Source organism: Fusarium vanettenii (genome assembly GCF_000151355.1).
Source record: "Fusarium vanettenii 77-13-4 chromosome 6 genomic scaffold NECHAsca_20_chr6_4_0, whole genome shotgun sequence".
NCBI classification, from domain to species: Eukaryota; Fungi; Ascomycota; class Sordariomycetes; order Hypocreales; family Nectriaceae; genus Fusarium; species Fusarium vanettenii.
In genome coordinates, this window is record NW_003315865.1 from 1662003 (window position 1) to 1687662 (window position 25660).

Sequence of the window (25660 nt, forward strand, 5' to 3'; positions counted from 1 at the left end):
CCTACCTCCTCAAGGCATCAACAACCATGAAAATAAGACGATTAAAGGGCGCATCGGGCGGCGACCCAATGTCTAGAGGCTCAAACTCGGCCAGTCCAGGCAGAAAGGGCTTGTATGGGAAGAAGCCCATCGCGAAGACGAGGATCGAGACAGGGATTAGAAGATTGGCCGCAACGAGCAGCAGGCTGCGCAATAGCGAGCCATTACTTGAGGACACCATTACGAGACGTAATTAAGAGTAAAAGGAGTGACTAAGGACACATGAAAAAGATGGACATGTAGACAGAAATATGGTCAAAAATGTAAAGGAAGAAGTGAACGTGTCGTGTTGGAGCGTGAGATATGCCCATGCTAGTTCAGCCTCACCAAGATGAACCAAAAAGGTAGGGGGCTAGGGATGAGCCGTGATTGGCTGAGAAGAAATTATTGGAGAGCTACGCCACACGAGGCTGAGATTTCGGGTATCACAGATTCAGATTCAGATTTGCTGCTAAACGACGAGAATGAAAGAAAACATGTGGCAGTATTAACGGTTGATCCCTTAGGAGCTTCTCTTCTTCTTTCCCTTTGACCTGGTTGCGTAAGGGGCAAAGACAATCTTGGACTTTTTCTGCTTTCGCTTGTCGCCTCGCTTCTTCTCAATACGGCCGCTTGAAGGCTTACCAGAGTCGACGTCCATCGCTGAAGGACAAGTTAGCACCTACAAAAGTAGATTCTGGGCCCATACTCACTTGTCACCTCCTCGGCGTCCTCCTTTTCATTTGACTCCTCGTTGTCCTCATCAACTAAAAAGCGAGTTAATGTCATGTCTCACGAGTTTCCAAAGCCTGAACACTAACCACTCATCTTGACATCTGAGGACTCGGGCTTTGGCTGCTGGGCCAGCTCAAGCAGCTTTGCGGAGAGACGCTCAGCTCGCGCCGATTCGGCCGGGCCAAACACGTTGGCCACCAGGCGCCGGTTGTTGGCCTTTCGGGTGCTTGATCGTGAACTCTTTGCCATGTTGTCGACGTGAATTAGTTGCTTGTTGAACAAGGTGAAGAGAGAGAACGAAGGTGAAGATGTCCGTTATCGTAGATTGGCGATAAGACAGAAAAAAAAAAACTATGATCTGTGGCGGCGGATGTGGCTTAGTTTCAACCCAGGCACTCAGGGACTCGACGCGAACCTAGAATTAACTTAGCCCCCCAGTATCTGCCAGTCTCCACCGCCTACCGTTCCAAGACAGGGTCGCGCCGAGGATTCCTAGGCGAGCATGACATCAAACGAGACAGAACGACGACCGTCTGGAGATCGCGCGCGGTGGTAGAGGAGATAGACTGAACAAGGTATCGCCGTCGCTGAAAAGACGAAAAGAATAGCGCCGCGGCGTTTGTTCTACTCCTCTTCTCACCGTTTAGCGTACTCTCGTGTTTGCTTTTCCCTTTCCATTTCCATCGCTGTGGCGCAGTTTTCTCTCCTTCCTCGCAACCTGCCCACCCGCTGCCACTGCAACTCTTCACTCACTGCTACTGCTACTGTTAGAGTAGGGGCCTCTTTCCTTCCCGACAGGCTGCATCGGCATCGGCCTCCATGCGCACTTGCCTTGGATGCGGCTGCGCGACCACCACTCGACAACGTCTATTCTCCTTCTCCTTCTCGCGCCCGCCTAAAGGCTCCATGGCTGCACCTCCCTCCCACAACCTCGAGCCTCCTTCCTGAATCACTCACTGTCTTATCCATATCTTCATCGGCATCGATTATGGCGTCCTCAGGCCTGGGGTCGGCCATGAACCCCGTCTTGTCAACACAAGCCGCTGCGGTCTCGCGGAACGAGGCCAACGCGCTTGTGCGGCAGGTGAATCGCCTTCTGAATCGACAACTCTCGTCAGTCTGCCAGGTCAACGGCGTTAAGAGCACTGGCATTAAGGCGGAACTGCAGAAACGCATCGCCAATCGTAAGTCATCCCATCCCCATTCACGCGGCCAGCCGGCCGTCACTGTCACCCACTTCAACATGCATATCTTCCCACTCGCCCTCTTTGTCCTTTACTCTACACATTCTTTTTGCATCTGAGAAAACGAGCTGACCATGTTGGTACCCATAGTCATCCAGGAAGCCGTCGACGCCAACGATCCTGTGCGCTTCCAACAGATCCGACAGAGCGTGCACAACACTATAGCGAATGCGCCCGCCGGAACCTCGCCCGCCCGAGCCACTATCTCGCATGCACACACTCATGGTCACTCGCAGCCGTACTCTATGCAGAGTGTGTCATTCTCTAGCAGTGCGCCCGGTCTATCCAACGGTCATCGGTCTACCGCCGGCTTCGGCGGGTCGCAAACAATGGCACTGAGCTTCAAGTCAAGTCCGTTTTACAAGATCGAGGCGACTATTGGTGAAGTGCGAGCTTGCGATGGTATGTCCCCGCGACCATGATCTCATGGGTCAAGACCTTTGCGCGACTAACGCCCTTGTCTAGCCATGTCACAGCACCGTAACACGGTGTCTATCCCCATCAAGCTCAACGACCACCCCTCTCTCCAGAACTGCGTTGACGATACTTCGTACCGAGTCATGGTCTTTTGCGCTGGCGACTCCACGGGCATGCAGGATATTGCGTTCCCTCATCAGTCTGAACTCAAGGTCAACGGTGGCGAGATCAAGGCAAACCTGCGCGGATTGAAGAATAAACCTGGCTCTACTAGACCGGTTGACATCACCAAGGCTCTGCGTCTTCGACCACACTACACTAACAATGTCGAATTCACATATGCGTTGACGAATAAGGTGAGTGGTCACCAAGTCAGGATTTCTTGTTCATCTTGACGCATGTTTGGTTACACGTGAGAACTAACCCTCGGCAGAAATTCTACCTCGTGCTTAATCTCTGCCGGGTCACAACCGTAGACGAGCTTGTGACACGTATCTCTACCGGCAGGAGGATACCAATCGACATGGTCAAAAAAGAGCGTAAGTATTAAGCTGGAATTCACTAGGAGCAACACCTCTGACACTCTGTAGTCAACGAAAAGGCACAGGATCCTGACGTGGTAGCAACGTCTCAAGTCCTGTCCCTGAAGTGTCCGCTGTCTTACATGCGATTGAGCCTCCCATGTCGCGGGCTAAGCTGCTCGCACATTCAATGCTTTGACGCGACATCGTATCTGCAGCTCCAGGAGCAAGGCCCGCAGTGGCAATGTCCAATCTGCTCTAAAGCGGCGCCCTTTGACCAACTGGCAGTTGACGAGTATGTTCTGAAGCATATGCTATTTATACGTTAAGATTGCTAACAATTTAACAGGTACGTCAAGGACATCCTCACAAGAACCTCGAAAAGCCTGGAGTCGGTTACCATCGAGCCTGATGGGGAATGGCACCTCAAGAACTCGGACGAGAGTCTGGGTCTGAGCAATGGGGATTCATCTTACCACGATGACTACGACGATGATGACGATGTCTTGATTTCAGAGGTCAACCCCATCGGTCATCGCCGCCTAGAGACTCCCAAGACCACTACCCCGAGTATCGGCACGCCTGTCACAGCCGGCCGGGATGGGTCCTCTTCTGGACCTAGAGGAACATCCTCCATCAGTGGCAAGCGTCCGATTGCCGCCATCATTGACCTGACGCTTTCGGATGACGATGATGAACCGGCTGTTCAGCCACCCCCTAAGCGTCAAAACACGGCAACGAATGGCTTCTATGGATCTAATAACCTGGCGAATAACTTGGCATTGCCTCCCAATGGACCTAGTGGGTATCTGTAGGAAGACACCCAGCCTCCAAGGCAGAAAAAGTCCAGGTCGCGAAGACGCAAGACTTCGTAGATTTACAGCGGCAGAGAAACTTGAGGTGGTCTGGGATAGGTAATCACTTCCCAGGCTGCATGGCATCGAAGGGAGTTGGTTGATAATATTTCCTTTTTTGCCTGTTCTGGTCTGGAGTTGGAGGAGACGAAAAATGATTCCCCTGTCGCCAAAGGATGAGGTGGCTTTTCTTTAACAGGCATGCATGCATCTGTTATCATGTTCTTTTTTTTTTGGTTCCGCGAGGCGAGGTGTAACGGAGTAAATGGGAACCGCCACGATTCTACGACGACTCCATATTCTTGGCGAGGTGGATTGGGAATCATGGGAATAGGTTTTGGGCATGGCAACGGCGAATAGAGAAAGAGGGATGAGGTAGCATGATCTCGTCCCATACATGATGAATATGGAGGACAGCCTTGGTTGTTGCATCAGATCAGATACAGCGAGCCTGAACGGTCTAGTTGTGAATCTTTAAACGGGTCTCATCTGTTTGATCAATGTGAGGTTGAGGAGGTTTGATCACCTTTTGTCTTGTTATCGTGAAATGCCATAGTATTGACTCCTATTTAGGAGGGAGAAGCCTACCTCCAACATGAAAAGATATCGCATACTCCCACACACATAGGACACTTTGAATAATAAGCACCAGACATCAGAAACACAAAACTTATATGCCATTCATGTAGGAGTAGGCGTGGCGAGATACCACTTCAGCCATGCCTTCTATCTGTCCTTAGTCCTAGACAACCCCCTTTTTCATATCATTTCCCATCGTTAACCCATCCTTTATATCAATTGACTCCATAAATCCCATGCTTTTTTTTTCTTCTCTCTTTTCTTTTCCTATTATGACTCCATCTCCTTGCGCTTGGTAGGCACCGCCGTCTCGGCACTCCACGAGTCAACGTTGTGGATGAGGCACGCCTCGCCCTGGTCACGGCGGGCAAGACGACCGATGCGGTAGACCTTTTCACCTCCGTCGACCAGAGCTTGGGCGACGGCATCGGCCTTGGCTGGGTCGACGGCAATGACCATGCCTACACCAGAGTTGAAGGTGCGGCACATCTCCAAGGGGGCAACGTTGCCGGCCTCGCGGAGCCACTTGAAGACGGGGTTGATCTCCCAAGAGCCGAACTCGATCTCGGCGGCGAGACCCTCGGGGAGCATGCGGGGAACGTTCTCGACGAGACCGCCGCCGGTGATGTGGGCGAGACCCTTGATGTGGGGGAGAACGGGGAGGAGGGACTTGACGTAGATGCGGGTAGGGGTGAGGAGGGACTCTCCGACGGTGGTGGACTGGTCCCAGGGGGCAGTGTCGTGGTAGCTGAGGCCGGCGCGGGAGACGATGCGGCGGGCAAGGGAGAAGCCGTTGGAGTGGACACCCGCGGAGCCGAGACCGAGGAGGACATCGTCCTGGGCCATGGCGTCCTTCTTGGGCAGCTTGGTGTCAGGGGTGACGGTACCGACAGCGCAGCCAGCAGCATCGTAATCGTCCTTCTGGTACATGCCAGGCATCTCAGCAGTCTCACCACCGACCAGAGCACAGCCAGCTTGACGGCAGCCGTCAGCAACACCTTCGACGAAAGCAGCGGCGGTAGGGAGGTCCAGCTTGCTGCAGCCGTAGTAGTCGAGGAACATGACAGGAGTAGCACCCTGAACGACAAGGTCGTTGACGTTCATGGCGACCAGATCAACACCGACGGTGTCGTGCTTCTTCATGGCCTGGGCGATCATGAGCTTGGTGCCGACGCCGTCAATAGCGCCAACGATGATGGGAGCCTGAGGGTAGCCACACTTGGACAGGTCAACCTCGCCTCCGAAGCCGCCAATCTCAGCATCGGCACCGGGTCGCTTGGTGCTGGCAACAGCCTTCTTAATCTTCTCGACAAAGTCGTTTCCGGCCTGGATGTCAACGCCAGCCTGGGCGTAAGTCATGGAGGCTTGAGCAGTAGAGCGGAATGCCCGGTGGGCAATGTCCTTTCGGTAGAAAGCACCCTCGAACTCGATGACCTTGGCGTCAAGAGCAGCGTAGGCGGCATCAACAGCAGCCCGGAGGGAGTCACCGACAGCGTTGATAGCGATGACACGACCACCAGAAGTCTTAAGAACGTCGCCATCGAGGGTGGTACCAGCATGGAAGATAGTGGCACCGGTAGGAGGAGTCTGGACAGACATGGCCTTACCCTTGGCGTAGGAGCCAGGGTAACCGCCAGATGCCAGGACGACAGTGGCGCTGAACTTGTTATCGATAGTCAACTTGCAGTTATCCAGGTAGCCATTGGCGCAAGCAAGCATGATCTCGGCCAAGTCGGTGTCGGCAGAAAGGAGAGGGAGAACGGTCTGAGTCTCAGGGTCGCCAAAGCGAACATTGTACTCAAGAACCTTGGGTCCGTTGCTGGTGATCATGAGACCAGTAAAGAGGACACCGCGGAAGGGCTGCTGCTCGCGTCGCATGCCCGAGATGGTGGGCTCGAGAATCTCACGGTCGATCTGCTCAGTGAGTTCCTTAGTAGCAATGTTGGTGGGAGCGTAGCAGCCCATGCCACCAGTGTTGGGGCCTTGGTCGCCGTCAAAGATGCGCTTGTGGTCCTGAGCAAGGGGCAGAGATCGGATGGAATAGCCGTCGCAGAAAGTGAGGACACTGAGCTCATCACCGATGAGAAGCTCCTCGATAACAACCTCATCACCAGCATCGCCAAACTCCTTGTCCACCATGATCTGCTTCAAAGCGGCCTTGGCCTCATCCTTGGTCTGGGGGATAATAACGCCCTTGCCAGCAGCAAGACCAGTGGCCTTGATGACGACGTCGTGGTTGATGCTGTCGAGGTAGGCAATGGCCTTGTTGTAGTCGGAAAAGTTCTCGTAAGCGGCAGTAGGGACGTTGTACTTCTTCATAAAGTCCTTGGAGTAGGTCTTGCTGCCCTCGAGGCGCGCAGCCTCCTTGGAGGGACCGAAGCAGGGGATACCAGCAGTTCGGAACCATCCCTCAACACCATCGACAAGAGGGGCCTCGGGGCCGGGGACGACCAGGTTGACTCCATTCTCCTGAGAGAACTTGACGAGGCCGGCAAAGTCCTCAGCCTTGACAGAGTTGACGTTGGTCACCTTGGGGCAACCGGCAGTGCCTCCGTTGCCGGGGACAGCAAAGATCTGCTGGACTCGAGACGACTGGCTGAGCTTCCATGCCAGGGCGTGCTCACGGCCACCATTGCCGATGAGGAGAATTCGGAGGTCCGCCATGTTTCGATCGTTGTATGTGAGAAGAAAAGATGCGAATGCGATTCCGATGGTCGGCGGCTGGTCGGTAATGGTAATTGGGTATCTCGACCAAGATTGTCCTTTCAGATGATCCCGGACAGGTACCTTTTACCAGATCCCCAGTAATTGAAAGTTCGCAGAATACAATTAGTCCGCCAATGATATGGGAACCAACCCCAGAAGGAGAGAATTTGGATCGCGAGTCTTTTGTAGCTGCAACCAAAACTTTTTTTTTTCTCTCTCCGAGTCCTGCCCCGCGCCCGCTCTCGACCTTGAAGCCCCGCGTTTGCCAAGACTCTGATAACACCCCATCCACTTCTTATCAGCACGTGCAGGCGGCGCAAGCACGGGTGCCCCTGGCTGGAACACCTCCCTCAGCTCGGTGAGCTGGAGCCAGTACGTACTGTGAATGTAGCTTGGGGCCAGCAGACAGAGAGCGCTCACCAATTCCCACTTCTCAACAGCACGACTCTTCTCTGATCACCGTATTACCAGGCGCACCGACAGAACAACCCGATCCGACTCGCCTATCATGTCTTTCGAGACAGTCATGCCTCCGTTCAACTCGAGCGATCCATCCGCCAACTTCCTAAGCTCATCCTGCTTAGACTTCCTCCTTATTGAGCTCGTCCCGCTCGCATACCGCGTCACTCACGAGCGAGACACGGCCCTTTCAGACCCGAGCAGCACACCCGCAGATGTCGCATCGACGAGCCATGCCGTGAGCTCCAATGCTGCCGGCGTAGTCGCTGGCACCGCCACAAGGAAGGACCAGGAGGAGGATCTAGATGCAGTGCATCATCGTCTGGAGATGCTGGGCTACAGAGTCGGCCAGGGGCTTGTGGAGAGGTACGAGTGTCAGGTCAGCGCACGTTGTGGCCTGATGGCTTATGCTGCAATAGGTTCTCAAGAGATCGGCCCCGGTTCAACGATACCCTTGACGTTATCAAGTTCCTCTGCAAAGACCTATGGACACTGGTGTTTGGCAAGAACATTGACAACCTCAAGACAAATCACAGGGTACGAATTTGCGACGCCACTGTACTGAGGGATATCATGCTCATGCACTCATCTAGGGCGTCTACGTCTTGACAGATAACGTCTTCCGGCCCTTCTCCCGCATGAGCACAGAAGCAGGCGGCCAAGCCATAGTCCGCGCTCAGCCGGTACGTCCCCCGCCCTCTTCCGTGATTCCGTCGTCTACCTTCCCTCGGTCCTAACCGTGCATGCTTCAGTTCTTATGGTTCCCCTGCGGCATCGTTCGAGGCGCCTTGGCAGCCCTGGGTATCAACACCACGGTCCAGGCCGAGATCAACGAGTTACCGGGAGCTGTGTTTCAAATCAAGACTATTCCCAATAAGCCCTAGGAGAGCTGTCTACCTAGGTACAATATTATGATACCCTTAATGCAAGTCCAGCCACAACGCGCCAGATTCCCGACCATCGGCTGTCATGGGCATAAAAAGAGCCAACCACCGCACAGGGCTTCGACTAAGCCTTGACCAAAACTCCATCCATACCTGCAGCAATCCCTGAGACCGAGAGACCGGGGTCATGAAGCAGACACGACCAACGCCGCCGAGACATTTCACAGCCTGTAAGAGAGAGCCATTTCATCAGCAATTGTGGTCATGATTCATATTTACTATGCCCTAGCGCCATAGTTGCGGACCTCGACTCGAGTGTCCTTGGCTTCTCTGGAAGCCTCTTACTGGGTATTGGAAAGATGTTTATAGGGATATTCACTTTTGGGGAGGGTTGTGGACGAAGCTGATGCCCTTGGTAATGTTGCCCTTGAGACCCTCAATGCACTTGGCCAGAAGGCCCTGCTCCTTCTCGGTGATGCCCTCCAGAGGGTTGATGGCCTTCTCAGCACCGTTGGGCTATGTAAAGTTAGCCAATTCAACATTTCAAGACACTCAAGATTTTCAACTTACGCCGAGCTCAATGGGAACGGAGAAGAAGTCAGCACCAGTCTGCTTGGCAATAGCCTCACCTCCGGGGATACCGGGAAGGTAGACGTAGCTGGGCTCGATCAGGCCGGTCTCGCCCTTGACGGCACGGAGGACCTTCTCGGCGAATCTATGTCCAGGTCAGCCATTGATGAAAGAGACGACAATCGAAGCAACATACCGGAAACCGGCGTAAGCCATGGACAAGGTGGCAGAACCAGCACCATCCTTGGCCTTGACAACCTCGTCACCGCCAAACTGGACGCGGTTCACGAGAGCATCGTACTTGTCGTCGGGGATAGAGACAGCAGGCTTGGCCTTGCTAAAGAGAGGAACAATGGTCTCACCAGAGTGACCACCAATGACGGGGATGGTCAGGCTCTGGGGGTTGGCCTCGCCAACGATATCAGCGACAAAGGTCTCGGCTCGGACAATGTCGAGGGTGGTGACACCGAAGAGGCGCTGGGGGTTGAAGACGTTCTTGGCCTTGAGAACCTCGGCCGAGATGGGGACTGTGGAGTTGACGGGGTTGGAGATGACGAGGATGAAGGCCTTGGGAGCGACCTCGGCGGCGACCTCGATGAGGCCCTTGACAATGCCAGCATTGATGTTGAAGAGATCGTCGCGAGTCATACCAGGCTTGCCTATGCGGGGAAGGTGGTCAGTCAGGAGCTAAAACTGGGGGAGGGGCTCCGGGGTCGGACGGCCGGGGGAGGGGGGACGCGGCGGTCGTCCGGGGTAAGGGGCTCACTTACGGGGAATGCCAGCGGGGATGACAATAATGTCGGCGTCCTTGAAGGCGGCCTTAGCGCCGTCGTTGGCAGGGAGGTAGCCAGTGGTCTTCTGCAAAGGATGTGAGCAGGGCTAGTGCGACTCGGAGGAAGGGAAATATCCCCTGTTGGGGAAATCCGGGGTCGACCTACGGCGCGAGAGGAGATGTGGGAGAGATCGGTGGCAACTCCGGGGGTGTTGACAACATCGTAGAGAGCAAGCTCGTCGACGTGGGGAGAGGTCTTGAGGAGGAGGGAAAGGGGCTGGAAGAAGTCAGTATACGAATTGTAGTTTAGAGAGTGAGTGCACATACCTGGCCAATGCCACCAGCGGCGCCAGCAACCACTAGAAACACGTCAGTATTCCGTTACAGGAGCTCTCTCGAGCCAGATTGAGGTGTGTATGAGCAAAAACACCAAGACAGAGGCGGGGTTTGGGCAGAAACAGAGCTCAGGTTTAACATACCAGCCTTGACCATCTTGACTAAGTCTGTGAAGAAAGAAGTGGGTATAAGTGATAGGTTATGAAGAGAGAACAAGAGGAAGCTCAACAAGAGACAACGGCTTGTGGGAGAGAAGGTGGAAGAGATGGATGAATGAAGAGGAAAAGAGGACAAAGTTTTTTGGGTTCAGATGGAGGTGGGAGGAGGGAGATCAAGTACTAAAGCAGATATGGATTGGACGGGATGGATGCTCGTGAATGCGACGGACGGCGGCATGAAGCGATGACCGGGGGAGCAAGCATGCGGCAAGTACGGCGAGGCGGGCGAGGCCCAGCTCTTGCTCCTGCTTTCATAACTTGGGCTATGTACCCTTTAGGCCTCTGCCATGTTCCAATACCTCCGCTCTCTAGGTAATCTTGCCTCATCCGATCTGGCCGGGGACCTTGCAGCCATGGGCTTTTACATGTCCGAGACCATCATCACCTCACACACGCACGCACGCCTTCTTCTGGCGCGCACACATGTGCGACAGACACGGGCGGGGAAAGGAACAAGACAGGAGCAGGTAGCTCTAGTGGGGGGTTCCATTGCAAGCCACGCCGCCAGGAGGGGCTCTCCTCTCCAAGGGCCAAGGGTCGGTCATGGAAGTCAACAGGCGGCCATCAATGAGGGGCATCATCCACTATCCAAACCCACCGCCCACTCCCAGACCCATCGAACTGGCGAACCAAGGACGCGGCATCATCATCCTCCCTCTCTTTCGCCAGCTGTGTTACTTGCGGTATCGACGAGTTCGGCAGTCGAGTACGTTATAGCCTAAAGGTACATGTACATCCACCGACCGCCCTTCGAGAAAATCCTTTCATCAAGGCGGGGTGAGGGTGGAGGAGACATATTGTTCATGATATCCTCCACCATCATGGACTTTGCATATCCATCCATCCAGCCGCAAAGAACACCTAAGCGCGGGTCTTTTTTTTGCGCCCCTCTCGCCTGCCCACTCGCACCTGGACGATCCGCTCCAGTTGTGAGTGACCTGGCAGCTGGCGCAAAAGCCTCGTGCAGAGAAGACGGCGCGGGCAGTCATGGGCGCGCGTAGCAAGCCCAAGCCTCTTCTCCTCTCACTCAAACCAAGACTATGGAGACATGGAAGCACGGTGCCTCTACCCATACACCTATCAATGGACCATGATTCCCGGTCGCCCGTCTCTGTCTTGTCTCGTTTCGTCTCATCAACCATACGATACCTAGTAATAGGAGGCTACGCTCTACGGACCCGCGCCCCTCTTCTTCTCATCCAAGGCCCTGAGTATCGCATCAGTCTCCCGCCAACTGGCTCCCGGGCCCGCGGGGAAGGGCTGCCCAGGGGCCAAAGCTCCCCTCCCCTCCCCTCCATTCATGGATCCAATGGATCGCGACAAGCATCGCATTGCGCTACGTCCATGCATCGTTGGACAATCTTAAAATTGCATTGCCTGCTGGGTTCCTCTTCCAAAGTGTTCCCGCCCACGCTCATCAGCTCAGTCACACGTCAGGACGGCTGACCGGCCCCGGCCGCTTCAAGCCCGAGCCATGGTCGGTCTTTACCCCGAGCCAACTCCGTCTTTTCTCAACCACAGGAGCTACCCAAGCAAGCTAGCTTGAATGTCCGATGAGCCTCCGTAGGGCGGAGAAGGGCGCTGAAACAAAGTCGCTCATCAACCACCCTAGGTAACAAGCGGCCGTGTGAGATGATACGGGTTTGTAATGTCATGGGGTAAATCCCACGCGCTTTTTCTTGCCTTTTTCATTCGTGGCTGTCCTACTACAGCTGCAGGGACTGGCTTAATCCATTACAGCAATGATAGCCTTTCGGACACAATGCCATTCCCCCGGAGGCCAGCAAGGTGAAGAGGAATAAAAAAGGGCCGCTGTCCCATCACCCCCTTCCAGAACTACCCAAGATGGTAATCCAGGCTGGGTTCGGGGTCTGACCTTCGGTGGTTGGTTGCCTCACCTTGGGCTCATAAACCGAACCATCTGAGACTCAGGCTTGCTCCAAATCCCACGACGGCTACTGGTACTGGTACATGATCAGCCCCTTGCCAGTACCTCAGAGACAATAGTCTCCGGCATCCGGACTTTGATTTGCTTCATACGCGTGCGTCGAAACGAAAACAGGGTTCGGCCTCGGATTTCCAAGTGGACATTTACCTGCCATATCGCGCATCTGCTACACCTCGGTCAACACCAGGAACTTGATCTGCGATACGGATTCCGGCTCGCGGCTATGTGAACGCTTGAGCTCTCGAATCACCTTCCGATATTTTTAACCTCATGGGCTCGTCCCTCCGGGCTTATCCGGGAGCGGGAGGTGACGTCTTGTTGCCGTCTTCTCTTCCTCGGCGAAAGTGCTCCAGGTCAGACTTGGCATGATCCTCGGTATCTCGTGGCGCCGATTCATGAGCCGAACATGTCTAACACCGTTTTACTTACACGTCCATGCGGCAACTCGGGAATGGACGTCTGCGAGAAACATGCAGGCATCTCCACGAAGAGCCTCGCTTGTGAGATGTGCGGATATTTATGACGACACTACACGACGGCAATCTTTCAGCCGCTCACCTCATGTTACAAGCGACAGCCGCCTTGCACAACCTAACCTTGCAAATTGACACGTGTGTCGCTGGTTGCATTCTCACGTACTAAGAAACACATGCGCACTTGCAACGGGGACTTGACTTTGGGGTTGCCAGCATTGTTGCTGGCCGGATATTCATTCATCTTGAGTACAAATGCCAACTCCAGCCGTGAATGACCCAGAGACCTCGGTTGATGCTCTTTTGCCCTCCCTGATAATCCCTTTTTTTTTACTCATCAGGATTAGAGCTATGCAGCTTGCCTCCCCGGCTCCATTTCCCAAGTCTTATTCATCCTCGCCTTTCCTCGCTCCACCTGCGCATCAGAGGTTGTATTGAGGCTCTGCTGCTTGGGAGGAGAGGTCCTTCTTTACCACCAATTGCTGAGTGATCTTCTAGTTCTCCTCAGCAGCGGCGGCAGCCTTCTTGGCCTTGTTGCCGCGGAGCTTCTGCTCGGGCTCGGGCTTGACGGGCTTGTTGGATCGCTTGACGGCGGAAGCACGCTCGACGGCAGCGGCGCGGAGGTCAGGGCGGTAGCTGTTCTTGGCGACCTGGTTGGCAACAGCCTGGTAGGTCCTTTGGAAACAGTCAGCGCAGTCCTTGGGGGGATTCTCCGTCGCAATGTCCAAAACTTACTTGCGGTTGGACTTGACGGCGCTGTAAGAGGTCTGGGTGGTGTTCTGGGCGGGCTTGTTGGGCTGAGCCTTCTTGGTGGTGACGACAACCTCACCCTTCTCACCAACGGAGATACCAACGGCCTGTAAATTCCATTTGTTTAGCTTCCCCTCGTTCGTGCGTCGACGTGTGCTCATCGTAGTCGTACCTTGTCGTTGACGAAACCAGCGTGCTGTCACAGAGTTAGCCCACATGATTCAACATTTGATAACCCCTCCAAACTTTCAAAGATTGTCATACCTTTCGGGAGCTGATGTTGGTCAGGTTAAGGGGGTCCCGGGAGAACTGGACACCGCCATTCTTCTTGCTCTTAGCAGAGAAGGAGTTGTTGTTGCCTGCGCAATCGCAAAGAAATTGTTTCAGTAAACCCAATTCCACCAATTTTCCAACTTTGACGGCGTCGAAATATGCCATTCAGCAAGGGGACGAGACTCACGGACGATCTCCCAGACCAGGTCCGAGGAAATGTTGGGAAGCTGAGCGGAAGGCATTTTGACTGTGGTTCTGTCGTGAAGATTGGCCGGGGAGGGTGAGGCTTTCGACGATTGAGGTTGATCTCGAAATGGTATCCAGGGCTTCAAAATTCCAAACTTCGTGGGCTGGGCTCGCTTAACGAAACGAGGTGGGTTTAGCGTCGACCCTCCAAGGTGGCTATCACCCGTGACGTGCTTATCGGTGTTAATTGAATGCAACGCGGGCAAAGTGGGTTGTCTGTGGCTGTGCAAAAGGTCAGTCATTCAATCGGCCGCAATGGGGGTGCGCCGCGTGGCTCGGGTGATTGATTGGGGACGGGAGGGAGGGAGCCACGGGGCACGTCAGCGTCCCGTCTTCCGAGAACAAAGAACTTCATCTCCCTCCTTTGCTCAACCTTTCGGATCCAACGGAGGGCGAAAGAGAAACGACAACGATCAACGACGCGACGCCCTTTTTGGCACTTTGCGACCTCGACGCTCCTGAAGAGGGCACTAAGGTCTATCATGCAACTTTGATAGATCTCCCTTGTCTCACATCCAACTTTCGTCTGCGACTCCGCGATTCCTCTCGTTTCAACTCAATCAGTCCATTACTCTACGCTACTTGCTCTTCTATAACTTTAATTAATTCGATCAATACCCGATTTTATCATAACGAATATATCAAATAAATACACAAACCGCCACCATGTCGTACCTACTCTACTCAATCTCCGTCTTCTCCCTGATCCTGGGAACCGTCCTCTTCTTCACTCGCGCCCGCTGGCTTCCCCACCTCCAGCAAATACGACCGCGACTCCCTGGCGCCAACTACCTCTACTCACAACTTCCCAACAGCTTCGCCGACGATATCGAGGCCGGTCTGTCGAGTAGCAACTTTGACCTGTCGGGCAACGTTGAGGCGGGCGACTCGCGCGCAGGACTCGACGATGCGGCCAAGGCTGAGGTCCTGGCCATCATGAAGAAGAGGAGGATGAACTTTGACCAGGCGAGGAAGGTGTACATGGAGAACCGATTCAAGGCCAACGGTATTGGTGCCGACGGACGACCGAGGGATCCCAAGTTTGTGAGCTTTTCATAAGCGACGGATAACTATCAAAGGCCTATTACCACGCACTTTGGTTTCTTTATTACAAAAACGGCGGCGGCTGAACTCGACCACCACTCGAATACAACACGTTGCTCGACTCTACCACTATTACGACGAAATGCGCCTTGTTCAGAGATGAACATGGCCTCACCTCTACGTTGGCACACCGGATGCAGTTTTCCTATACTTGTCAATTTCTTTATGTTTTATCACTTGGGATTTTATTGGTTTCGGGAAGAGGGATCAGCGGTTCTCTACCAGAGGCCCAGCAGTCACTTGAAAGTCTGCGAGGCGAGGAGTTTAAGAGGAATTATTATTATAACACCAGGTCGGAGCAGACCTTTTTCCCAATCAGATCTTGGACTTTTTTCTCTTTTTGGTTTTCTAGTCTCCGAGTATCAAATATGCAAATCAATCAGTCGTCAAGAATCGTACCATCCGCCCAACGCCTTGAAGAACGAGTGTGGACCAATATATACAGGTCAGAAACTATGTACAGGGGGGTTGGTTCACCAGCGTGACCTGGTGCTTTGGTTTGCCATCAAGGCTGCACGCTTATAGGTGCTTCAAGTGAGCTTCTTCCAGAGACATGAATATCCCGGTTATCTCGAAGTGCCGTGGATTCGCCAGGATCTCAGATCCAGCTTATCCGTAAGCAGATCTGGGGCTGCCAGGGGGGTTGAGCAAATGACCAGGGCCAGGTCATTTATTGCGTCTTCTTGTTGTCGGGCGGGCCGTAGGTACGGTTGTCATCACCCTCAATCTCCTCAATGAGCTCGTCCACCTTTTCAACTTCGCTTCTCCACTTCTTCTCGGACATCTTCATGTCACGCTCAAACATCCACTGCTCAGGCATGCGGTAGGTACCACCGAGACGGTCAAAGGCAGTGAAGAACTGGCCGTAGTTGACCTCGAAGCGTGAGTGGTGCAGCGAGTGGCAGGCGGCACCGTTGACGATGGGATTGTTGGTGAGGTACTCGCCGTCGTGGATCATGACAGACCAGAGGTTGACAAAGACGAAGAGGGCGACGTAGGCCAGCTTTTGAAGGGGGAAGATGAAGGGGAAGATGTGGTAGGGCAACGACTGGGTGAAGCCATCGAGAGGGTGGAAGGCGTGGCTGGCGAAGGGCGTGGGCATGATCCACTTGTGATGAGCCTTGTGCAGGTGCTTGTAGACCCAGGGGTGGTGAAGCCATCGATGGGCCCAGTAGATGCAGAAGTCGGTGAAGAGGAGGAAGAGCGGGAACTGGAAGATGTCGTACCAGAAGCCGGGACCATCCTCAGTGGTATCGTAGAGCTTGCCGTAGCCGCGGACCTCGAGGAGGAACAGGGGTGCCGTGATGATGGCCATGACGGGCATGGCCTTGTTGGCCTGGATCATCTCAAGGCGGATCTGGTTCTTGATGAAGCGGGGGTGGTTGAAGGTGCGCTTGTCAAAGATGAAGATGTATGAGAGGGTGGCAACGATGAAGTAGACGGCCAGTCCAAAGATCCTGTTGAGTGTCAGTTGAGTATCGAGTAGTTGGCTGTCATGAGCACTTACCATGTGATGAGGTATAGAGTAAGAGCTTGACGGAGAGGGTTATCGCGATCCCATGCGCTCATGTACGCAGCTTGAGGAGGCTCAAGCGTCAGGAACTTTGTGGCGGGCTTATAAGTCCAAGTAGAAAAGGCGGCATGGGCGGTCGATTCGGTCGAATTGGAGGATGCAGGGAAGTCGTAGGGAGTCGGCTGCCTCGGATGGAAGTAGGCATAGCCGTAGTCGGCGATGAAGGTGTCGACAACCTCGAGGACGACGTCCATGATGGGCGGTTGGGGAAGCGAGTTGCCAAGCTAGGTAGATGATGTGATGGCGGTTGATAAGGAGGGAGGTCGCGTTGACGAGCGGGTGTAAGTCAATAACTGAGATTGAGGTTGCTATTACCCTCGAAGCAAGAGAAACAGTGAAACAGAGCGGGCACCAAAAACAACCCGAGTCCCCGACGACAACTAAAGATTAACCAGCTCAGGAAGGGAGGGACCTCGCCTTCTTTTATCTACAAAGTCCATCAGTGCAATTGGCATTGTCCGATACTGGGGTCCCTTTCGGCGGCTCGCGGCGCGGGGCGGATGGACGTTTCTGGTCAGGGGTGCTTGCATTGGATGAGGTGTGTGGGGGGGAGGTTGGAATTGGGAAAGGGTCCTGTAGAGCTCGGTTGAGCCAATTGGATCGTTTAAAAGGGGGAGGTTCTAGAGTTGAATCTCATGATGAGGTTGTTCTCGTTGCGATTGATGACACCTTGTTTACCTCCAACAAAGAGCAACATCAAAACCAAAGTGAAGCAATTTTTAAAATTTTGATCAAGTCGTAAATACGAATACAGGAACTCAATCATTCCTATTGGCGAATTCCTCGTTGGTCTGTGAGCAACGCGAAGGGGGGGGGATGAGATGAGATGCGCCAAGTGCCGGAGCAAGCAACGGTCGTCTTTGGAGCAGAATCGCATGATGGAAGACCAACGGCTCCGAAGTAGCCCGTCCTGACAGGACCTCGTTCCAGGAAGAAAGAGGACCAAGGGCGGCTAGGCGCTCATCAGTGGATTCCAACAGTGGGAAATGGAACATTTTTCCAAGGGTTCAGGGAGCATGGGAAGCTGTTGCGCGTGGTGGCCTGTTTCGGCTGGCACGGGCCCGAGCATTCGTCTGCCAATCAGCGACGGGGATATCCCCAGCATCCCGAGAACGAGAGATCGAACGACTTCTAAATGCAATCATTGAATGGGCTTTCTGTGCCGCAGCAGGCATGGAATAGACGTTGTTCAGATGGTTGATCAGTGAATAGTGCTCTGTTGATCAATTGGCATTGAATACGGTAATGTTTCAGTGCCGCAAAGTACTCAATTCAGGTGAATTGATACATAAAAGCAGCTTAGTAAGACCATGAATCACTAACAAACACCACAGAGTATCGAAAGCCTCAAAAATGAATTGTTTACACTGACGACATTCAACAAGTGGTGGGCAGCTGTGGAACCCGGGATTAACCTCCAACAAACTCCTATTCCCCTGTCCATCCAGGCACAACAAAACCGGCACGGCATGTGAAAAAAGGCAAATAATTATGCTCTTCCATTGGAAGCTCGCTAGGAATCTACCGGTCAACCCGTGTAAAAAAAGAGGGCATAAATAATTGTGAGGGTGGTGATACGGAAACGAATACGTCGGGTACGTACCAGCCTGAGACGGGAAGCTCTCAAAGACCCCTAACCCACGGGCGGGATTGTGGTGTGCCCGCCCGGTCGGCTCTTGACGGGCGAAAATGCCGGTCGGTCTGCAGACTGTCGAGCCCGGGGACAATCACGGCATCTTTGAGCCCGGCGTAGACTTGTGACGAATCAGAGTCATCCGGCCGTAAGAACTCTGAATATATGCTCGTACTCACTGATGTGCCGGTTCTCTGTCGTTCCGGGAGTCGACTGTGAATACACCGTTGACGCCTTGTCTACCGGATGTTAAGCATTTCGCTGATAGTACCTATTCGGCGCCGTTTCAATTAACACTTTGTTGCCCGCTGAACCCTGCAGATTCGTGACTCTTCACCGTGACCGGTACGCCTTCTCACCTCCGTTTCAGCTTCACACCGAGTCCGGCGGTCTTAGGAAGCCTGGCCCGGCCAGACCGGCCTCGACCGGCGTTGCTTGGCTTATCTATCTATACACTATCCCGTCCAGTCGGACTGGGAGGTTGAACCCCCGGATTATCAAACGGAAAAATACTTAATATTCTCCTTGGCCACATTTCCCCGAATTGACTTTAGACTGACTCAGCAGGTTCCTTCGTTTTCCGCTTTGAGTAGTCTCTTTGAGTCGTGTTCGATGTGAGTGATCCCCATGTTTCTTGAATCACTTATATGTGTTCCTGCACCTCCAAATTCCAACACGACAAAAATAACCTTGATAGTTCCATAACTGTGGCGTCTGCACTCATCGGCCTAGACGCCGCCCAGCTATGCTGTATAATTCTGTTCCTCGACGGCGCGCCAGATAATCCAACTTTGTCCTCCTCATCACCACTGGAAGTGTGGCACCAGTCACCTCTCGTCAGCCGGCGCACAGGCGTTACACCAAGTTGCCAGAGAACATATAGCCACCCTATCACACCTTGCCGTCAGGATACATGTGTCTTGGTGGCGGCGCGGCTCTTTGACATGCAAGCAATTCGCAAGGGTAGGCGTGGCCACTGGTGTAGGCCACTACTGAGGAACACACCCTCATTTTCTATCCCACGCGGGTCTCTTTGTCGGCCGGTGAGGAACGGGTGGGTTGGGGATGTTGACACTTGGTAATTCTTGGCCGCACCCTGGGGATTGTGTTGGTTGGGGCCCCCAATATGCGTGTCCTGTACTTGACATTTTCAACCATCGTAATGGTGCTTAGCTGCAATGCAGAAGCATGCAGTCCCGCACAAGTAAGCCTGCATGATGTTGACGACACGCTGCGAGGGTGTCACCAGAGAGAACGTTGTCGAGGGAATCTCCCATGACTCTATAGGGTATGTTTCACAGCATGAATGGATGCCATCACTGAGCAGGGGATGCTGCAGCTAGCTTGTCAAACCCCATGGCCACTAGCGTAGACGGACACATGGGGACTTGGCCCAACAACGATGTTTTCCATCGTGCCATGTCGCGACATTGGTGTTGTGAATGGCGCACCTGTAGATCGTGAGCTTCAAAGGAAACGTAGTATACAGGTCCCGGCTTATATCACAGCGATGGACATGGCGATGCGAGGGTATTTATCTGTACCAGGTCCTCGAGTGAAATTGTAACATCTTCTGCCGCAAGGGTGCTTCGTCTGAAGGATGCATCGGGGATGGAGCTTCGGGCAGCGCTCCGATGACACTGAAACCACCCCTCACGCTCACACTTCGTTTCCTCATCTCGGCCGGGGGCATCTGTGAGAGCTCAGTGGCTGATGATAGTGGCGACTCTTCCCGCCTCGATCAGTACCTGGGCGCTGGGCACCCCAGGATCTGTCGCGGTGTTGCATCCCAGGCGGAGGGAGTACATGCTAAGGAAGGGAGGCGTGAGTTGAGAAAATGTCCCCAGTTATTAGGCGAAGGAGGCTCTTTAGAAGACCGCAATCATTCTGGGCGAACCACCAGAGAGAAGCCAGAGCCAGGTCTGGGAGGACAAGGGTCATCTCCTCAGCCACATGGAGTCGATTTCGAAAGTCAGCGGCTGACCCGCAGCAAGCCCCGTTCCTTCCTCCCAGGATCCACCACTGCATGTGCCCGGCGCCAGGTCAAGCTGGAGGGTGTGTGCGCTTCCGTCGGGACGGCAGGTACGTTGGCTGCAAGTACCCTGCACCGTGGGCATGTACCTCGACCCCACCGACCGTGCCCTGTCCCCACTCATCCCCGGCCCTGACCCACATCCGCAAAGGGGACCCCACTCCGGGTCACCAAGATATCGCCAGGATCGCAGGGATGCGGTAGCCCTGGGGCACTACTCCGTAGAGGGATGCACACAACAGGCTGACAGGGCACTCGAATTCGTCCCAAGGTCGCTGAAACGTGATGAGGCACATGACGGAGAGTGAGAGCTTCCTGCCCCTGTCTGTCCCCCGATTCGGCCCCGTACAGCCGCCCCACCTGCAGTCGCCGCTTAAAGTACCGCTACCTAGCCTTGCTGCATGTTCCCTGCGACCGCCCGGCAACCTAACCTCTCCCCATATCGCTGCCCCTAGGTAGCCCACCCCCTCAGCGGCTCCCGTCCACATTTCGAGAGCTCGTGGCTTCTCTCATCTAGCATCCAACACACATGCAGCATGTCCCAATAGGCCTCGTTCCTTTCAACAGTCTTTCCTGCACGATTTATAGAGGCTTACAGGGATCTTCAACTGGAGGCGCTCACCCTCTCACCTTGGCAAAGGCGAGGCTTGCTCTTCCTGGTCTCCGTTCGGCGTAGTTCCAGCTGCCCCACTTTTAACTGCGGCACCCACACCTCCCCTGCACCTTCCGTGCACGAGCCTGTTAGCACAGCGCTGTACCACGCTGCTTGGCCTTAGCACACCTCCAGCACCTCCATCGGGTGCTGCCTTTTTTTTCTTGAAGAGCACTTTTCCTCCCCCTTCCACCTTCCAACAACATCATCGCGCCTAACCCACCCATCCCAACCATCCGACTCTGGGCTCGGGATCCCCTCTCCATCTCCGGTCGCATACTCACTACGATACTCACTGGCCCTTGTCCACCTCGGGCCTGTCGAGTCAAGTTTTCTTACCGACGCCTTTCTCGTCAACGTCCCGCGTTCGCGTTCGCGTCGTTGGTTGTCGTGGTCATCAAAACCACCTTGGCACCCAGCCTCGCGCTGTCCTCTACGTCCAACGGCGCGCGCCAAAACCCGATAATTCGCGCCGCACGCGAAAACACATAGATTACGATCCGCTTCTCGTCCGTCCCGATCTCTCATCGCGTTTTTGGTCCATCTCGGCCTCGCGGCAAGCGTCGTTACCGAACTCGTCGCTGAGACCCGCCTTGCGCAATGTCGATGTACCAGCATCGGGGAATGGGGGCAGCCCCCCCAGGAAGCTCGAATCGTCTCAATGACTTGCTCAACGAGATCAGGCAGGAGTTTGAAAACCAGTCGCGCCAGACCGAGGGCTTTGAGCACCAGAGTATGTCTAATTGTCTAGCTGTGTCATAGTGGTAGCGCATTTTTCTTTGGACGTCGCTGACTCGTTTAAACAGTCGCAGCGCAAGTCAGCGAGATGCAGCTCGTGCGAGAGAAGGTTTACCAGATGGAGCAGACTCACATGACCCTCAAGCAAAAGTGAGTTGCATTGCGCGAGCTGAAAATCTTGACAAAGCATTAACCTCTCGATCTCTAGGTATGAGGAGGAGATTAGCATGCTCCGACACCAGCTCGAGGCGGCCAGAAAAGGTGCCCCTCAGCCCGGCCTCCCCGGACCTCCGCAGCACGCAGCACCCTCCCAGCAGCCTCCATCTATCGCTCCCGGCAATGGCCTCTTCAGTGGCATAATGGCTGGTGGTAGCCAAGCTGGTCTTGCACCTCCTCAGCAGGGTCAGCAGCAAGGACAGCAGCAGCAGCCACAGGGCGGACAACAGCAGCCACCATCGCAGCAGGGCCATGCCCCTCCTCAGGAGCAGCAGATGGGACCTCAACACCAGATGGGTCAGGGTCCTCCTGGCCTTCCTGTCCCTCCCCCTCATCCCAATGCCCAGCAGGCTCCTTATTCTCAGAGCTACCCTCCAGGCCCAGTCTCCAACGGTATGGCTCCTCAGCCTCCTCAGAGTACTGCCTCTCCTGGCCCCGGCCGACGAGGCATCGGCCGACCTCCTAATGCCGTTGGACCCGCGACTCCTCAGATTAACACTCCAGTCCCGTATCCCGGAAACGCAGCGTCGCCTCAGGTCAGCCACCCGACTCCCGACCACGCTCGTATGGGCGGCCCTCGCGCTCCTCCTGTGGGAAACGCCCTGGGCGATCTCGAAGTTGATGCTGTGGCTCCCCACAACAAGAAGACGGGCCAGGACTGGTATGCCATCTTCAACCCTCAAGTGCAGCGCGTTCTCGATGTCGATCTCGTCCACTCTCTTAACCATGAGAGTGTGGTCTGCTGTGTGAGGTTCAGCCACGATGGAAAGTATGTTGCAACTGGCTGCAACCGATCTGCTCAGATCTTCGACGTACAGACTGGTGAGAAGGTTTGTGTTCTTGAGGACCACAATGCTTCCGATATGAGCGCCGATCTCTACATTCGAAGCGTTTGCTTTAGTCCTGACGGTCGTTACCTCGCTACTGGCGCGGAAGACAAGCTTATTCGCGTAAGTACTCTATTAATACTCGCCTCCGTTCTCCTAGAGCAAACACTAACTTGCTACAAAGGTCTGGGACATCCAAACCCGAACGATTCGCAACCACTTCTCTGGCCACGAGCAGGATATTTACTCGCTAGACTTTGCTCGCGACGGACGAACAATTGCCTCGGGTAGTGGCGATAGGACTGTTCGCCTGTGGGATATTGAGCAAGGCAGCAACACTCTCACTCTCACGATAGAGGACGGCGTCACTACTGTCGCCATCTCTCCTGACACCCAGTTTGTTGCCGCAGGCTCCCTCGATAAGAGCGTGCGTGTCTGGGACATCCACTCGGGCTTCCTCGTTGAGCGTCTCGAAGGACCTGACGGCCACAAGGACAGTGTGTACTCGGTCGCTTTCTCGCCCAACGGCAAGGACCTCGTCTCTGGCAGTCTTGACCGTACTATCAAGATGTGGGAGCTCAGCACCCCTCGTCAAGGAAATCAGCCTGGCCCTAAGGGCGGCAAGTGCGTCAAGACGTTTGAGGGCCACCGTGACTTTGTTCTCTCGGTTGCGCTCACCCCTGACTCGAACTGGGTGCTGTCCGGATCCAAGGATCGCGGCGTGCAGTTCTGGGATCCCCGGACAGGCACAACGCAACTCATGCTGCAAGGCCACAAGAACTCTGTCATCTCGGTTGCGCCGAGCCCCCAGGGTGGCTACTTTGCCACAGGATCTGGCGACATGAAGGCTCGCATTTGGTCGTATCGTCCGTACGCTTAACCAACCACCCACTGAGCGGCTCTTTGCGTAGATGCCGAGTGGGAGGCAATATCATCATGGTTACGAAAAGCGATACAGGAAGACTACGAAAAAAGAAATGCAAGTTAGGGAGCAGATGTACTGGGAAGATGTTTTCGGGAGCCTTTATTGATGGGAAGCGGCCAAGGGGAGCTTGTGACGGGAGTGGGCGACGACTATTCTTGTTTCTTGGGACTTGGACACGGCAAAGACGATGCGCACGTTCAGCCCAACGGCGCGAGGGAGGATCTTGCGAAAGAGGCGCAATAGGACTGGAGGAAATGAGGATCAATCACACCTCTCTTTGCACTGGGCGGAACGAAAGAAAGAAAGAAGGGAGGGAGTGGAGGCCTTGTATGGATATTTGCCGGTTCGATGCTTTTCTACTTGTGCGTCTTGTGTTTATAATGAATGATATTTTTTTTCTACTCTGAAGGCGTAGCGCATGTCAGATGTATTTTGTGAGATGTGACCGTGAAATGTGACCGTGATATGAATGGTGGGGTATGTGACTGAAGTTGTATTTGAATGAAGCAAGAGATCATAGCGAGCCGAAGAGACTTGAGAGTGCGTCGCCGCCCTTTTTCTTCTTTTTCTTGGGTTTGTCCTTGGCTGGATCTTTTGACGAGGTCTTCTTGGTGTCTTTTGTTAGACTCTTGAGCTTGCGCTCCTTTGGAGGAGGGTCTGTCAGGTGGGCATCTGGCTTGGTTTCCGGTTGTGACGTAGTCGTCTTTCGAATGGGTAGCACTTCGTTGCGCGAAATGGTAACGCCCATGTCTATATCTGGGCTATCCGTCTCGGCAGGCGTTGAAGTTTGGTAATTAGAGGAGAGGATTGGGCCGGTAGTAGTTGGCTTCGTTGGGGCTGAAGCTGTAGGTATTGTGTTTTGATCGGCGGGCACAAGGTCGGAGAGGATACGGTTGATGCGAGCGAGAATAGAGAGGAGGAGTAGGCCGAGGGGGGCATGTTGATTGTCGGCGGCGAGCTGGGAGAAGGCGCTGTTGAAGGAAAGCATAGTTAGTTACATATGATTCATATAATAGCATTACTGCGACCAGGCGCATCGTGTAAAGCTGGGCTAGCGGGCAGGACATAATGGACTTACATGTATGTGCGGGGGACTACATGGCGAATCATCCACTTTGCGCGCGCCAGAGCTGGATGATTGTCGCCCTCGACATTTCCAGGCTTGTTCTTGCTCTTGATCGGTCGAGGGCGAGATGTGAGGTCGGTGGAGAGGTTGCGCGCAGCGCGGCGAACGAGAGAAAAGGAAGACCACCAGTGGGAGGAATGGTGCTGATTCCTATGGCGGTGGGCAAAGGCGTTGAGGATGGGTAGAACTGGCGCGAGGGACTCGTTTGCGGTGGAGAGAAGGGCGGCGCTTGGATGTGGACTTGTCATGATGATGGATGTGTCATCTTAGATAGATGCAAAGGTCCAGATCAATTGAGTGGATATGATGGCCAGGACGCGACGAGCTTGAGGTTGATAGGTTTGGTGTTGAAGATGTGACGTGCAGTGGACTTTTCCTTGGTGGAGCGATAAGATAAGGAAGGGGTGATGTGCACCGCACCATGTCCACCATGCAGGTCAACGGGCGGGTTTGAGCGGAGAATAGTTACTCTGCTAGTTTCAAGATGTGAGATTGGATGATAACACATGATAACAATAGACCGAGAGTTTAGTCAAGCTGTCTACCTAATTATATCGTGGCATTAAGTAACGGGAATGGTTCGTGGGTAAGGTAATAAAGTGCTAGCAGAAGAGGTGAGATCAGGAACAGCTTACCTCACCAAGTAGGTACCTACCTACAGAAGCAATGCCTTCGACCTGTATCATTCTCTCCCTCTGCATCATCTCTCGTTGCACCACATACACATTCTCTCCCCTCTCAATCAAGTTTGGTCTCGTGAACACCATTTTTTTCTCCACCGCCCCATAGCGAAAAAAAAATCAAGGCCTGGTCGATGGAGTCTCGCGAGCC

General features: G+C 54.1%; 10 protein-coding genes across 10 annotated transcripts; 4 read left to right on the forward strand and 6 right to left on the reverse strand.

The window, feature by feature from the left end:
• Nucleotides 1-541: 541 nt before the first annotated feature.
• NECHADRAFT_81891 (uncharacterized protein) lies at nt 542-1002 on the reverse strand (the record flags this gene model as incomplete). Its single annotated transcript, XM_003045238.1, has 3 exons — nt 542-681; nt 732-785; nt 840-1002. 3 exons carry the CDS (start codon nt 1000-1002, stop codon nt 542-544), a joined length of 357 nt encoding a protein of 118 aa, XP_003045284.1.
• Nucleotides 1003-2185: 1183 nt separating this feature from the next.
• Nucleotides 2186-4140, forward strand: NECHADRAFT_62176 (uncharacterized protein). Its single transcript, XM_003044837.1, has 5 exons — nt 2186-2399; nt 2463-2774; nt 2891-2953; nt 3005-3230; nt 3285-4140. The coding sequence occupies exons 1-5, from the start codon at nt 2243-2245 to the stop codon at nt 3748-3750; spliced, it is 1224 nt and encodes a 407-aa protein (XP_003044883.1). The 5' UTR covers nt 2186-2242; the 3' UTR covers nt 3751-4140.
• A 498-nt stretch (nt 4141-4638) lies between these two features.
• On the reverse strand, nt 4639-7032 carry NECHADRAFT_43084 (uncharacterized protein; the record flags this gene model as incomplete). The annotated part of the gene is made up of 1 exon (XM_003045239.1): nt 4639-7032. One exon carries the CDS (start codon nt 7030-7032, stop codon nt 4639-4641), a length of 2394 nt encoding a protein of 797 aa, XP_003045285.1.
• Nucleotides 7033-7582: 550 nt separating this feature from the next.
• NECHADRAFT_62179 (uncharacterized protein) lies at nt 7583-8671 on the forward strand (the record flags this gene model as incomplete). The annotated part of the gene is made up of 4 exons (XM_003044838.1): nt 7583-7899; nt 7953-8091; nt 8127-8237; nt 8286-8671. The coding sequence occupies 4 exons, from the start codon at nt 7583-7585 to the stop codon at nt 8415-8417; spliced, it is 699 nt and encodes a 232-aa protein (XP_003044884.1). The 3' UTR covers nt 8418-8671.
• On the reverse strand, nt 8369-10382 carry NECHADRAFT_62182 (uncharacterized protein). Its single transcript, XM_003045240.1, has 8 exons — nt 10239-10382; nt 10087-10118; nt 9926-10036; nt 9758-9845; nt 9184-9646; nt 8988-9132; nt 8797-8933; nt 8369-8645 (listed from the first exon to the last, which is right to left on the reverse strand). Exons 1-8 carry the CDS (start codon nt 10249-10251, stop codon nt 8639-8641), a joined length of 996 nt encoding a protein of 331 aa, XP_003045286.1. The 5' UTR covers nt 10252-10382; the 3' UTR covers nt 8369-8638.
• A 2538-nt stretch (nt 10383-12920) lies between these two features.
• On the reverse strand, nt 12921-14059 carry NECHADRAFT_100986 (uncharacterized protein). The gene is made up of 5 exons (XM_003045241.1): nt 13945-14059; nt 13749-13843; nt 13657-13680; nt 13470-13591; nt 12921-13409 (listed from the first exon to the last, which is right to left on the reverse strand). Exons 1-5 carry the CDS (start codon nt 13997-13999, stop codon nt 13229-13231), a joined length of 477 nt encoding a protein of 158 aa, XP_003045287.1. The 5' UTR covers nt 14000-14059; the 3' UTR covers nt 12921-13228.
• A 379-nt stretch (nt 14060-14438) lies between these two features.
• Nucleotides 14439-15495, forward strand: NECHADRAFT_102732 (uncharacterized protein). Its single transcript, XM_003044839.1, has one exon. The coding sequence runs from the start codon at nt 14670-14672 to the stop codon at nt 15060-15062; it is 393 nt and encodes a 130-aa protein (XP_003044885.1). The 5' UTR covers nt 14439-14669; the 3' UTR covers nt 15063-15495.
• Nucleotides 15496-15777: 282 nt separating this feature from the next.
• Nucleotides 15778-16874, reverse strand: NECHADRAFT_43685 (uncharacterized protein; the record flags this gene model as incomplete). Its single annotated transcript, XM_003045242.1, has 2 exons — nt 15778-16564; nt 16615-16874. The coding sequence occupies 2 exons, from the start codon at nt 16872-16874 to the stop codon at nt 15778-15780; spliced, it is 1047 nt and encodes a 348-aa protein (XP_003045288.1).
• Nucleotides 16875-21597: 4723 nt separating this feature from the next.
• TUP2101 (chromatin associated protein) lies at nt 21598-24109 on the forward strand (the record flags this gene model as incomplete). Its single annotated transcript, XM_003044840.1, has 5 exons — nt 21598-21730; nt 21804-21885; nt 21944-22104; nt 22150-22901; nt 22963-24109. The coding sequence occupies 5 exons, from the start codon at nt 21598-21600 to the stop codon at nt 23656-23658; spliced, it is 1824 nt and encodes a 607-aa protein (XP_003044886.1). The 3' UTR covers nt 23659-24109.
• A 108-nt stretch (nt 24110-24217) lies between these two features.
• NECHADRAFT_81900 (uncharacterized protein) lies at nt 24218-25077 on the reverse strand (the record flags this gene model as incomplete). The annotated part of the gene is made up of 2 exons (XM_003045243.1): nt 24218-24674; nt 24782-25077. 2 exons carry the CDS (start codon nt 25075-25077, stop codon nt 24218-24220), a joined length of 753 nt encoding a protein of 250 aa, XP_003045289.1.
• Nucleotides 25078-25660: the final 583 nt, after the last annotated feature.

Bases quoted from the DNA above. Each gene is read 5' to 3' on its own strand.
- NECHADRAFT_62176 (XM_003044837.1), top strand. From the start codon at position 2,243: ATGCAGAGTGTGTCATTCTCTAGCAGTGCGCCCGGTCTATCCAACGGT. The intron at 2,400-2,462 runs GTATGTCCCCGC...GCCCTTGTCTAG, and splicing joins TGAAGTGCGAGCTTGCGATG to CCATGTCACAGCACCGTAAC. The intron at 3,231-3,284 runs GTATGTTCTGAA...ACAATTTAACAG, and splicing joins GACCAACTGGCAGTTGACGA to GTACGTCAAGGACATCCTCA.
- NECHADRAFT_62182 (XM_003045240.1), bottom strand. The intron at 9,647-9,757 runs GTAAGTGAGCCC...TTCCCCGCATAG, and splicing joins CATCCCCGCTGGCATTCCCC to GCAAGCCTGGTATGACTCGC. The intron at 8,934-8,987 runs GTAAGTTGAAAA...AACTTTACATAG, and splicing joins CCGTTCCCATTGAGCTCGGC to CCCAACGGTGCTGAGAAGGC.
- NECHADRAFT_100986 (XM_003045241.1), bottom strand. From the start codon at position 13,999: ATGCCTTCCGCTCAGCTTCCCAACATTTCCTCGGACCTGGTCTGGGAG. The intron at 13,844-13,944 runs GTGAGTCTCGTC...GCGATTGCGCAG, and splicing joins CCTGGTCTGGGAGATCGTCC to GCAACAACAACTCCTTCTCT. The intron at 13,592-13,656 runs GTACGACTACGA...TGGAATTTACAG, and splicing joins CTGGTTTCGTCAACGACAAG to GCCGTTGGTATCTCCGTTGG.
- NECHADRAFT_102732 (XM_003044839.1), top strand. From the start codon at position 14,670: ATGTCGTACCTACTCTACTCAATCTCCGTCTTCTCCCTGATCCTGGGA.